This window comes from Tachyglossus aculeatus, unplaced genomic scaffold, assembly GCF_015852505.1.
Source record: "Tachyglossus aculeatus isolate mTacAcu1 unplaced genomic scaffold, mTacAcu1.pri SUPER_34, whole genome shotgun sequence".
Classification (NCBI taxonomy): Eukaryota; Metazoa; Chordata; class Mammalia; order Monotremata; family Tachyglossidae; genus Tachyglossus; species Tachyglossus aculeatus.
In genome coordinates this window covers 547,399-560,759 of record NW_024044839.1, presented here as the reverse complement: position 1 = coordinate 560,759, position 13,361 = coordinate 547,399, and the positions used below count along the sequence as shown (strand labels likewise).

Below are 13,361 nucleotides of genomic sequence, written 5' to 3'. Positions count from 1 at the left end.
ATTACTCCGGCGCTCCGGACCCAGGCGGCGCCGCCAATCGGAGAGCGGGTCCGACCGCCCCGGCGGGCGGAGACGGGCGAGGCGCCACGGTCACGCCGCTCCCAGGGAGGGGAATGGGTGAGGGGCGAGGGCCGGGGCCGAGGGGGCCGGCGGAGGAGGTGGAAAAGCCCACAATGCACCTGGCCTGGCCCCGGGAGGAAGGATGCTCGGCCCGCGGCCCCGGGGGCTCCCAGGGCCCGTCCGGGACCTCTCCCGACAACCGCAGCTCTCCAGGGGGCGAGGGGGGCAGCCGGGGCGGGGGGTCCTCGGACGCACTGCCAGATCCCTAGCCCCACCTAGGCTCACCACGCCCCCTCCTTTAAATCCCCAGGGAGACCGAAGAAGAAACAAGCAGAGCAGGTCGAGCGGCAAGCCCCTGCCTCTCCCACCCTCCCCTGTGCCCCCGGGGGGAGGGTCCCACTGTCCGTGCCAACCCGGCTCGGCCCCGGCTCCCTGTCCGGCTCTGAGACGGCCCCCGGGACCCTCTGTCTCGGCACCGCCCCCGGACTCAGCCCCCGGCAGGTGTGGGACCGAAGCGACACAGCAGGCGCGGGAGAAGTGGCAGGGGTCAAGGTCACGTTTATTCATCCCAGTCCTAGAGCCGAGCGTAGCCCAGGGGCTGGGGATCCAGCGGGGACGAGTCCGGTAGGGCCCAAAGTCGCCATCCCCGACCCTCATTCTGCTAGCCTGGGCCAGTTCCAACTTGCCCCTCGGGGCGGGACGGGACCTGGATTTGGCCCAGCCCAGAAGGCCTGGCCTCGGATATTTTCGGTCTGAGGGACCGGTGATACCTGGTTTGGTCCCAAGTCCGCTCGAGATCAGGCTCGGAGTGGTGCTGGGGGGCGGGGGGGTGGTCTGGAGGGGTGGGAAAGTCACCCCCCCCCCCCACCTTCCCGCTCCCCGGTGGCGCTCTGAAAGGCTGATTGGGCTGGGACGAGGGGGTGGTCCCGGGAGCCACTCCCCAGTCAGGATAGCACATAGACCTCCAGCAGGCTGGAGACGGCGTGCATGCGGTAGAAGATGCCGAAAGGGAGGCAGATGTTGACGATGGCTAGCCACATGGACGAGCCGTAGAAGTTCAGCTCCAGGTTGTCGCTGAACTGGGGGCGGGCTCCGAAGGCCGGCATGATCCAGAGCTGCGGGAGGGCGCGGGAGAGTCAGACCACCCGCAGGCCGACCCCTCCGGAGAGGCCTCGTCCGCACGGTCCCCCAAGCAGTGTGCCGCCTCTGAACCCAGTATACTGTGTCATGAACTAGAGACTCGCAGGAGGGGCTGGGTTTGGAAGGGCAAGGCCTCCAGATCCGGACACCAGGCGAGCGGGACCCGTCCCCTTGCCCCGCGCCTGGCACTCACCACCACGTTGCACAGCAGGAGGAAGAGAGAGAGATCCTTCAGGAACCTCCGCTTCCAGCCGAGCCGGGGAGCGGCGGGGGCGGCGGCGGCGGGGGCCCTGCCCGACGGGACCAGCCCGGAGACGGGGGAGGCGGGCAGGGCCTGCAGGGCGACCGGGTTGGAGAAGGCGAGGCCCGGCGTGGGATCCTGGGGATGGGACTCGGGGGGGCTCCGGTGAAGGCTCTCGATGATGAAGGCGTTCTGAGAGCTGAGCTGGGCGATGGTGAGCAGGGAGTGGGCCAGGTTGAGGGCGCCCAGCAGGCCCTGGGGGGTTCCCGCTACCACGGCCACGATGGAGTAGTAGGAGATGGCGATCTGGCCCAGGGCCGCGCCCATCAGCAGGGCCACGTCCAGGGTCCGGGTCGGGTTCTTGTGCTGGTCCATCGTCCGGCGGTCCAGGCGGTACAAGATGGAGCCCCCGAGGCTGCCCAGCGACATGAGCCCCAGGCAGACGATGTGGAAGGAATAGTAGAGGACCAGGGCGTCCCGGGTCCGGCTCCCCCCGTCGCTGCGCACCTGCACCTCGTACACCACAAACACCCCCAGGCCTCCCACAAACAGCAGCAGCCCCAGCAGGGGCCCCACGAGCAGGGTCCGCTGGGACAGGCCTTGCCCGAGCCCGTGTCCGTGCCCGTGCCCGTGTCCGTGCCCGTGCCCGTGCCCGGGGCTCAGCAGCCGCCCCACGTTTTTCCACATGACGTAGAGCAGGGTGGCGGCGAACAGGCTGTACTCGATGTTGAAGGGGTACAGGTAGAAGTAGCCTTGCTCGAACACGTGGCAGACGGTGGTGTTGCAGGTGCACTGGTCCCCCTCGCTGCTCCTGGCGCCGCCCCCGCGCTCTGCCAGACGGGGAGGCGGAGCCGTCAACCGGGCACCGGCCCTGCCCGGGTCCCGCTCCCAAGCTGCCGACTCGTCAGTGGCCCTTCCGTAGGCCTTGTCTTCCCATCCAAACCCTGTCTTCCCCCTGACTCTTCCATCACTGTAGACCACAACTCCAACTTCCCGGTCTCCCAAACCTGTCACCTCGGCGTAATCCTCGACTCTGCTCTCGCATTCCACCCATATATTCAATCTTTTGCCAAATCCTGTCGGTTCCACCTTCACAGCATCTCTAGAGTCTGTCCCTTCCTCTCCATCCTAGCTGCTGCCGTGTGGATCCAAGCACTTATCCTATTCCGCCTTGATGACTGCATCGGACTCCTCGCTGGCCTCCCTGCCTCCTGCCTTTTCCCACTTCAGTCCTTATTTCACTCTGCTGCCCGGATCATTTTTCTAAAAATCATTTAGTCCAGCCTTAGGCTACTCATTTAGCTCTCCCTCTCCAACTTTACCTCGCTGATTTCCCATTACCACCCAATCTACAAACGATGCTTCTCTAACACCAACGTACTCATTCTACCTCGATCTCATCTATCTCGCTGCCCACCCCTTGTCCACGTCTTCCCTCTGCCCTGGAACTCCCTCCCTCTTCCTATGAGACAGACCACCACGCTCCTCACTTTCATGCCTCTTCAGGGCATGGTGGGAAGCTGGGGGAGGTTCTGGGGTCTGGGTAGGAGACCTGCGGGGGAGGACTCACCAATGGGGGAGAGAAGGAGGGCGTGACCAGCATTGGAGTTGGAGCTGGAGTGGCTACTGGGCCCCTGATGTTTGGACTCATCCACCACTGCCAGTGCCCAGATAGCCAAGTTGGTGGTCAGTGTGAACATGAGACCACACCTAGAAGGAGGAGCAGTGAAAGACCCTACCTTCAGAGCCGGAGGCTTCCTCTCCCCCACTCCTTCTTCACCGGCTCAGCCCTAAACACCGTCCCGCCGCCTCTCGTGGGTTCGCCTGTAGGCGGGGGGCGGGGGCATAGGGTCAGGTGATCCCGGCTCCCTGGGGGTGAACAGTGGGTGGGGGAGGTGGGAGGGTACAGCAGGGGGGCCTCACCGAGTCAGATCCAGGTGGGCATGAATGCAGTCCTTAGCCGAGACCCAGAGGAAATACGTCTGCAATAAGAGGAGTGTGTCAGAGAGCAGACACCTTCTCCCCGGGGGCTGGTCTGGCTTCTCTTCCTGCTCCCCTCTCCCTGCTGCTCCAGATCCCCCCTGACCCGCCCTCTCGGTCCCACCCAGATCCTCCCTTCCCAGCCCCTCCGAACCCCTGCCAGCTCCTTCCAGTGTAGAGAGTGCAGGGTTGAGGAGGCCTGGTCAACCCAGGAGCAGGAGCCACCCATCGGCAACCATGCTCTGCATTCCCTGTTGCCCTCCTAGGTTGTGTCAGCCGGGTGGATGGGGTCCGGGGGCCAGAGCCAGCACTCCGAATCAGGGAGAAAAAAGTGTTCAAGCTGGTGACGTCCATGAACGCCTACCTCGATGCCCAGAGAGACTTATTCACACATGTCTTGTTCACTGGCCACCCCTTGGGAGATGGCCTAGGGAGCCAGAGCGCTGAGATCCGTGCCACCTGGGCTGAGATCAGGGGCAGAGCCGCGGGGGCAGTGGGCCCAGGGAACAGCAGGCCCGGGCTGCTCAATTCCCGTGAGCCTTGGTCCCAAGTCACCAAGTCAGCCCCTCCAGGGGCCAGGGGAGCACAGGCCCCACTTAGCTTGGAAACGGCTCACCTGCCCTCAGAGCCTGCTGTAGGCCAGCGCCCTTTGTCCCCTGGAACCAGCTGGGTACCTCCCCCCTCCCCCCACACACGCCCACCCACCTGCACGATGACAAATATGGCCTGGAAGATAGGGAACAAGATCTTAATGGCCGCTTGGCACTCGAAGAAGCTGGAGTAGTAGCCGGTTTTGAAGACATCCATGACCAAGGTGCACACAGCAAACAGCACCAGTCCGCCTGAAGGGACGAGGGGAAGGACGGGAGCTCGGCATCTCCCGGCCCCGCTCCCAGGAGGGCCAGTCGAACGGCCCCTCCCTCTCTCCTCGCTACCCAGCAGCAGAGCAGAAGGACCCCCGAACCCCTCTCCAACCCTGTTTTCAGGGTGGAGCCCGGCCCCTCTGAGGAAGAGAGCTTGGGAGGGCCCTAGCCAGGGGTCGCGTGTGGGCCCACCACCCATCGGCAAGTGGCCAGGTGCCGGTGCCCGCCCTCCGGGACTCCGGAGGCCTCCCCCTCCAGGCGGTCCTCGCTCCCCGCTACCTCGGAGCCAGATGGGCCCGGCGTGGGGGTCCCGGTAGGGCACGGCGTCGGGGCGGCGAGCCGTGTGCAGGAGGTGGGCCAGAATCCAGACCACGGCCAGCAGCATCATGGTGACCAGCAGGGCGAAGACGTCCGTGTCGTGCACGGCCACCTTGTTGAAGGCGCCGCTGCTGATGAGGGTGCAGGCCAGCAGCAGGGTGTTCAAGGCCAGCAGCACCGACAGCATCCGCCCTCCTTTCTTCCACGTCTCCAGGGGCTTGGGCAGCTCCCCCGGGCTGTGGGACGGGGGGCTCTCCCCGGGGCCCAGCTCCGGTGCCTCAGTCATGGCGGTGGTGGCTCAGAGGAGGCTCCCTGCGGAGGAGGTGGGCGAGTCCCCCATTATCCCACGACCCCCTGGAGGCTGCTCTGCCCTGTTCGGCCGGGGCTGGAGGACTGTCGATGCCCCCCGACTCTTCCTTCTAGGGCGATCAACCTCCCCCAAAGTCTCGGGGAACCCCTCCGGCCCCCAAAGCTCTCAGAGCCCCCTCTCCAGCCCCCAGTGCGCCCATCAGCCCTCGGGCAGCCACCTCCCCACCCCGCCATCACCCGGGGCCGGGACAGACCTGGGGTTCGGGGTCCAGTAAGCGGCGGTTGTCTTTCCCACGCCGGGCCGGACGGGCATTTTATACCTGGGAGGGCATGGTGATTTACTGCCCCAGCGGGGCTCCATAAACCTCTCAGCCGCACTCACATGACCCATCTTGACCAGTGCTGGTTTGGGGGAAGAAGGCACGGGAAGGAGATAAGGTGAGGCACAGGTTTGGTTTTGTTCAGCGTTGCCAGGCGTGGAGGCCGATTCCCTTCTGCGGTTTCGGGAGGGCACCGAGAGCCTGGCATCTTGTCCGCTGGTCCCCCACCTCCGCTGGGCCCTCTTGGGCCCCAACTGCCTCCTCTGGCACCAGTTTCCCTCCCGCTCTGGTTGGCCATGTTCCTGGCCCATCTCTTCCATGCCAGCTCTTTTCTCTGCTCTCCCTGGCACCATCGTCTCCGTCTAACAACCCTTCCTCCCCTACCACCCTTAACCACGCTGGCCTTTTCCCACCCTCCCTACCCACTCCGTCCTCCACCTCGATGGACAGGATGAAGACTGGGCCCCTTGCCCCCTTTCCTCCGTGGTAGACATTCTCCTCTCCCCGACGGCCCTCTTCCTTTACCCGACGCCCACCCCTTTCTCTGCAGCTCTTGCCTGCTGGGTCCTGCCCAGGCAACTGGGTACAAGGCCCTTCCCCGGCTCTGAAGCGCCCCCTGCCGACGCGAAAGGCACTAGATCGTTTTCCGATCAGACCAAGGGCTCTGCTTCTAGATCAATCAATCAATCAATTGTATTTATTGAGTGCCTACTGTGTGCAGAGCACTGTACTAAGCGCTTGGGAGATCTGGCCAATAGAGGGCGCAATGGGCCCCGAGCGCTGGCCCGAGCCTGGAGAAGGCGTGAAAGCCCGGGAGGAGCAGGGGTTGCCCGAGCAGGATGCCCCGGGCGAGTGGAAGTTTGGCAAGGCGAGGAAAGGGCGTCTCTCTCCTGATACCCTTCTATGTGCTCCTCAGCCCCCAGGTCGACGAGGACGTGGGCGCTAATTCTGCCTCTGTCACTTGCCTGCTGTGTGACCTTGGGACACATCGTTTAACTTCTCTGTGCCCGTTACCTCATCCAGTAAAATGTGGATTAAGTCTGTGAACCCCATGTGGGACAGGCACTGTGTCCAGCCTGATTACCTTGTAACTACCCTAGCGCTTAAAACGGTGCTTGGCACCTAGTAAGCGCCCCCACGGAGAAGCAGCGTGGCTCAGTGGAAAGAGCTCGGTCTCGGGAGTCAGAGGTCATGGGCTCGAATTCCAGCTCTGCCACTTGTCAGCTGTGTGACCTTGGGCAAGCCACTTAACTTCTCTGTGCCTCAGTTACCTCATCTGTAAAATGGGGATGAAGACTGTGAGCCCCACCTGGGGCAACCTGATCACCTTGTATCCCCCCAGCGCTTAGAACAGTGCTTTGCACATAGTAAGCGCTTAACAAATGCCATCATTATTATTATTATTAGAACAGTGCATGGCACATTGTAAGCGCTTAGCAAATACCATTATTATTATTGATTATTATTATTATTATAGAACCTTCCTGGGGCAGGAAATCTGGTGCCCTTTCTGGGGTCAGATGCAAGACTACTGTTGTGTGACTCAGTTTTCCCTTTTGAGTTGGGTTTTGCCCTCTCGCTGTCTCTGTTCCCGCAGCCTCTGTGTGTGTGTGTGTGTGTGTGTGTGTGTGTGTCCCTCTAGACTGTAAACTCGTTGTGGGCAGGAAAACGTGTTTGCTAACTCTGTTGCACTGTACACTCCCAAGACTATAGTGCAGTGCTCTGCACATTGTAAGCGATCAGTGAATACCACTGATTGATTGATCCATTATGGGGATTCTGGATGGCTCAGTGAGGGAGAAGGAAGCGGCAACCTCAGGGCCTGGTGTTTGCCTTGGGCCCCCGGGCCGCCAGACCGTTCTGACTGGCTCGACCTGGGGTTTGCGGCTCGGAGAAGGGGCGAGTTAGAAGGGTGGGAAGTGGGGGGCACCCCAATACTTGTCTTCTGCCCACCTGCCTCAGCAGGGGTCATTGGGCGTCTGAGAGAGCAGCGGAGATGGGAACATTTCAGGGTCTTGGACGTTCAGCAGGCCTCCTGGGGGGAGTTCGGGGAAACCCCCGCTCCAGGGTTTTGGGTCGGAGGCTGAGGCTCGGAAGGGAGCCTACCACCTCGGGAACGGAAGGCGCTTAGGACCCAGGAGCTCCGCCCAGCCGGCGGCCCGGGAGCTCCCGCCCCTCGGAGCTAGGTAGGCTCGGGTGTCCCGGTAACCAGGGCCGTGGGCTGTGTCCGCTTCGTCCTGCCGCAGCCGGGGCCGGCGGGCGCCCATGCCCGAGTCCTAGCCCTCCGCCCGCTCGGGGGACTCCCTCGCCTCCTTAGGGACCCCCCCTCCCGCCCCCCGGCACGATGAACGACCAGTACCACCGGGCAGCCCGAGACGGCTACCTGGACCTGCTCAAGGAGGCCACCAGGAAGGAGCTGAACGCCCCCGATGAGGATGGGATGACCCCGACCCTCTGGGCGGCCTATCATGGCCACCTGGAGTCCCTGCGCCTCATCATCAGCAGGGGGTGAGTCTGGGGACCCCCGCCCGCACCCACCTCGGCCTAAACGTGGAAGCGGGGGTGAGGATAGAACTGCGACCCTTTCTTCTTTTTCCTGCCCTTTTCTCCCGGTCCCCCTCATTCCTTCCCCACTTTGTCTTTCTCCCCCCTCCCCTGTTCTCAGCCTCCTCCAGCTGTGACCTTTTTTTCCCACATTTTCCTTCTCCCGCCTTCCCCTCCCTTCTTTCCTCCCTCCTCCCCTCCCCTCTGCTCCCTCCCCATCTCCCTTTCTTGCTTTTCTCTGCTTCTTTCCTGCCCAAGCCCTCCTCAGCATCCCTCATGTCCCCCTACAGGGGCTTGGTGCCGATCGCTCCCAACCTCCAGGCCTTTGGGACAGGGGGGTACTTGGAGGGCCGGAGGGGATTCTGGAAGAGAGAGAGAAGCAAAGTGAGGAGAGGTCCTCGCTGGGATCTAGATTAGACTGGAAGTTCCTTCAGGACAGAGATCGTGTCTTCCACCTCCATTGTAGTGTACTAAGCGCCTAGTACAATATTCAGCACACAGTAAGTGCTCATTAAATACCATAGATCGATTGACACTTTGATTGATCTGGACATTGTGGTATGGGGGCAGTATGTTTTTTTTGGGGGGGCGAGGGGTTAGCCTCCAAGTAGACTAGGGAATAATAATAATAATGATGGCATTTGTTAAGCTCTATGTGCCAAGCGCTGTTCTAAGCTCTAGGGGCTACAAGGTAATCAGGCTGTCCCACATGAGGCTCACAGTTTTAATCCCCATTTTACAGATGAGGTAACCGAGGCACAGAGAAGTTACGTGACTTGCCCCGAGTCACATAGCTGACAAGTGGCAGAGCCGGGATTAGAGCCCAGGACCTCTGACTCCCCAAAGCCCGGGCTCTTTCCACTGAGCCACGCTGCTTCCCCTGGTCAGCCTCCGGGATGGGGGAGGGTGGGGACCTGGGGATGAGATGGGCCTCTGTGCCTCTTTCCCCACCACCACCACCACCCCCTTTAAGGGCAAAGAGGCTGAAGAAGGGGAACCCTTCAACCTCCCCCCAGAATCAATCAACAGTGTCAGTGTCAGTGATTAGGACTTGCAAAGGGGAAGGCTGGGAGGGTTTCATAAGTGGCCAGCTGGGAGACCTCTCTGCCCCCACTCTCCCTCCGGTCGTGTCCAGCTCAATTAGAGGGATTTATGGGCACTTCCCGGAGTGGAAATGCCAGCGGACTGCCCGCTTCACTACCCTTATCACGTTCCCCATCCCTCATGAGAGGTCTGCGGGCCCCTGCCTCGGGGGTCCAGCTTTCTTGCTCAGAGCTTCCCTCTCTCCACCCTGGGCCGAGCCCCGACACACCTCCCCACCTTCCGTTTACCGCCCGTCCTCACTCTTCACAGCCCAGGCCCTGAGGCCGGGGAAGCCGCTGCCAGCAGCAGCCGAGCTGGGTGAGGGACAGAGAGGGAAGTGGTGAGGGTCTCTTCACATCGTCGGGGTGGGGATCCACGATGGCGGGGGTAGGGAGGGTGGAGGGGCTCACCCTTCTCAGGGATCCTGGAGCCAGACAGGGCTTCACCCCACGGTCTCCTCTCCCCATCCCCCCCCATCGCTCCTCTCGGGCCAAGCTGGGCTTTGATCCTAATTAGGAGGGAAGCGGGCAGGCGGGGGGGGAAGACACCCTGGAACAAGGGACAGATTCTTCAGCCTGGGCTCATTAGTCGGGCGAGCTCCTCACCAGGTCGGGGACAGGCAGCCGGGCAGGGAAAGGGACTGGAGTGCACATAATGCCATCCTTTAGTCCTGGGCTGAACTGTCTCCAGTGTTGGGGTATTGGCTGAGCCCCACCCTGGCTAGCTCTGCCTTGAATCTGACTGAGAGGGGACGGAAGGGAGGGGAGCTTCCGCTGGTCAGAGGACTGTTCCCTCTCCTTCCCAGAAAGGAGGGAGTCAGAGGCCTTCCTGGCCCTTTCTCTGGACCCTACGGAAAGCGCAGAAAGGAGCTGAGAGCCCTGAGTTCCCGCCTCCTGCCCTGGGGCCTGGCAGTCCCTCCCTCCCCGCCGGCGATGCCCCTCTTCCCGCCCTGCCAGAGTCCGGCCCAGGCACCTGTGGCTCACACCCGCACCTGCCAAATCTGGCACCGCTCCCTGCACACAAAACTCAGGCGCCCACGCCCACCCGAACACATGGTCACATGTTCCCAAGCACACTGTGAGCCTGCTGTTGGGTAGGGACCGTTTCTATATGTTGCCAACTTGGACTTCCCAAGCGCTTAGTACAGTGCTCTGCACACAGTAAGCGCTTAATAAATAAGATTGAATGAATGAATGAATGAACACAGGCACAGTCACACACACACACACAGGCATACATAAGCATGCACGTGCATAAACATACACATGCAGAGGAACAGGTATACACATGTATTCATTCATTCATTCAATCGTATTTATTGAGCGTTTACTGTGTGCAGAGCACTGTACTAAGCGCTTGGGAAGTACAAGTTGGCAACATAGAGAGATGGTCCCTACCCAACAGTGGGCTCACAGTCTAGAAGGGGGAGACTGGGTGGATATCCCCATCCAGACATACACGTGAATATACACCCACACATACACACATGCACACACAAGGGTATAGACACACAGTTGCATATACGGACACACCACACACACACACACACACACACACACACACACACACACACACACACACACACACACACACACACACACACACACACCCCCAGCACTCAACCTCCCTTCCAGAGGCTCAGCCATTTCCGGCCAGGCCAGACGCTGTCACACCCCGGGCCCACCACCTCCCCGGCCAGCGCAGTGCTCGATTGTATGAATAATTCACTCCTCTCTCTAGGGCATCAAATATTTATCCCCCGAGATTCCCAGCCCCAGGCAGGGGGAGAAGTTAAGACGGTGCTGCGGGAGGAGCTAGAGGGCTGAGGCTCCTACCTCCCACGGGGCTTTTAGGGAGGCCAGATTTTCTCCCTGTCCTTATGTCCGCCCGTCTCCCTGCCTGTCCGGCTCTCCATCCTCACGTCTGCCTGAGACTTGGGGGAGCAGAGCGGAGATACCTTCCATCCTGGTTGGGGTGGGGGGGTGGTCCCGGGTAGACAAGGGGAAGCTGAGGAGACGATTCCCCACCCTCCCTTTCTATCCCCCTCCCTCTCTCCCAACCTCTCTCTTACCGGTCCAGGGTCTCCGAAGGCGGAGGGCGGAGGCCGTGCCCAAGGGGGTGGTCCTGGGCTCTATTCGCAGGGAGATGGGGCCCTACCCTGCCCAAGGGGGTGTCTGGTTATTGTTATATTGTCCTCTCCCAAGTGCTTAGTACAGTGCTCTGCACACAGTAAGCGCTCAATAAATGCGATTGACTGACTGAGCTCTGTCTTGGGGAGGAGCCCTGCCCAAGGAGTGTTCCTGGGCTCCATTTTGAGGGGAAGGGGGTTGGAGATCCTGCTCAAGGGGGGTTAAGTCCAGTGGGCTCGAGCGGCCCCCTCCGAGGGACACCGTGGAAGGGGATCCCCAGATCCCTGGGCCCGGAGCAGGGTCTCCCTCCCTACCCACCCCTGGGGGCTCAGGGGGATGGGTCAGCCACTGAGGATACGGTGCTAGGCTGGTTTCTGTTGTGTTCTGTATGCAAGCCTGCCCCCTTCCACCCTCTTCACACTGGCAACCAACTGTATCCCTCCCAACCTCACCCTCCTTGGGCAAGGACTTGATCTTGTCCCCCCCTCCGCTCCCCCCACCATCCCCCGCTTGGCCGGGTCTCTGGTGGCCGGGTGACTGACGGGCATCTGGGTATCTGGTTCCAGGGGCGACCCGGACAAGTGCGACATCTGGGGAAACACGCCCCTGCACCTGGCCGGCTCCAACGGCCACCTGCACTGCCTGTCCTTCCTGGTGTCCTTCGGGGCCAACATCTGGTGCCTGGACAATGACTACCACACGCCACTGGACATGGCGGCGATGAAGGGCCACATGGAGTGCGTGCGCTACCTGGACTCCATCGCGGCCAAACAGAGCAGCCTCAACCCCAAGTTGGTGGGCAAGCTGAAGGAGCGGGCCTTCCGGGAGGCCGAGCGGCGCGTCAAGGACTGCGCCAAGCTACAGCGCAAGCACCAGGAGCGCTTGGAACGGCGCTACCGGCGGGAGCTGGCTGATGCCGACTCCCTCAGCTTCTCCAGCCTGGCCTCCAGCACGCTGAGTGGCCGCCTGCAGCGCCTGGCTCTGGCCGCCGCCACTGCCCCGCAGCCACCCTACTCGCAGGCCACCCTGCATGGGCCGCCCCGGGCCAAGGCCCTGGGTCCGCGGCGGCTGGCACGCCGGCGCCCGGCCCCCGAGGGCACCTTCAAGGTGTCGGAGGGTGGGCGCAGGAGCGTGCGCTCGCTGTCGGGGCTGCAGCTGGGCAGCGACGTCATGTTCATGCGACCAGGCTCCCTGGGCGGCCCGCCGGACTGGGGCCGGGCCCCGCTCGGAGACGCCTCCCTCTCAGAGGACGACGACGGTGGCGACTGGCGGGCCGGGCCAGAGCCAGGCCAGTCGGCCGAGCCGGCGCACTCGGAGGTCAGCACTGACTCGGGCCACGACTCGCTCTTCACCCGGCCGGGCCTGGGCACTATGGTCTTCCGGCGGAACTACGCGAGCAGTGGCCCGTTCGGGCCGGTCCGGGCCGGCGGCGGGGGCAGCCTGGACGGGGCCGGCCCAGGCACACTAAGGGCCAGGTTGCGGTGGGGGCCCAGCGCCCGCAGCCCCGACCACCACCACGACGACGAAGATGCCGCCGCCGCCAGCATCGGCAGTGCCGACAGCCTGCGGGAGCGCGGCCTGGACGAGCTGCCCTGGGATGAGCTGGACCTGGGCCTGGACGAGGACCTGGAGCCTGAGACCAGCCCGCTCGAGACCTTCCTGGCCTCCCTGCACATGGGTGAGTTCGTGCCCGCGCTGCGCCGCGAGAAGATCGACCTGGAGGCCCTCATGCTCTGCTCGGACCTTGACCTCCGCAGCGTCAGCGTCCCCCTGGGCCCGCGCAAGAAGATCGTGGATGCCATCAAGCGCCGGCTCCTGGCTCTCGAGCGGCCCCGTGCCCTGGAGGACACGGAGCTGTGAGCGTGGACCCTCCCGCCTCGGGGGCCGGCCGTCTGGGGGCCGGGGCGGGCAGGGGCACTGCTGGGGCCGCCAGACCAGCGGATCTCCAACGGTGGGCCCGGGGCCGGGACCCTGCCTCCATCTGCCCTCCATTTGTGCCATCCACCCCCTGCCGTCCCCCACCACCTCGTGGCCTGGACCCCCGGGGTCGCCCCGGCTCCAGGAGACGCTCCCCCAGTCTCTCGAGGGCTCGCTCACACTAACGAGCCAGTTGCAGTCGTCCACATCACTCCTCTCTCGAGTTGGAAAACTCGAACCCAAATGAATTCCAAGTTGCCAGAAACCTGTGTGTGTAACGGGGAAGGGAGGGGAGGCACTCCAGTGCCCTTCTGCCTCCCACCAGGCCCTCCGCGTGGAGGGAGGCCTGCGGAGAGGGGTCAAAGAGTAGACTTTGGGCTGCCCTGAGCCCCCGGGGCCTGGTTGCCAGTCCACTCCGGGAGAGAGGAAGCCCGGGCCACCTGCCGAGTTTCTTCCC

At 62.8% G+C, this 13,361-nt stretch overlaps 2 protein-coding genes across 2 annotated transcripts; one reads left to right on the top strand and one right to left on the bottom strand.

Annotated features, from left to right (window-relative positions):
* Nucleotides 1-1,004: 1,004 nt before the first annotated feature.
* On the bottom strand, nt 1,005-4,888 carry OTOP2 (otopetrin 2). Its single transcript, XM_038741910.1, has 6 exons — nt 4,564-4,888; nt 4,127-4,263; nt 3,365-3,423; nt 3,012-3,151; nt 1,394-2,271; nt 1,005-1,175 (listed from the first exon to the last, which is right to left on the bottom strand). Exons 1-6 carry the CDS (start codon nt 4,886-4,888, stop codon nt 1,005-1,007), a joined length of 1,710 nt encoding a protein of 569 aa, XP_038597838.1.
* A 2,650-nt stretch (nt 4,889-7,538) lies between these two features.
* On the top strand, nt 7,539-12,866 carry USH1G (USH1 protein network component sans). Its single transcript, XM_038741945.1, has 2 exons — nt 7,539-7,739; nt 11,554-12,866. Exons 1-2 carry the CDS (start codon nt 7,576-7,578, stop codon nt 12,845-12,847), a joined length of 1,458 nt encoding a protein of 485 aa, XP_038597873.1. The 5' UTR covers nt 7,539-7,575; the 3' UTR covers nt 12,848-12,866.
* Nucleotides 12,867-13,361: the final 495 nt, after the last annotated feature.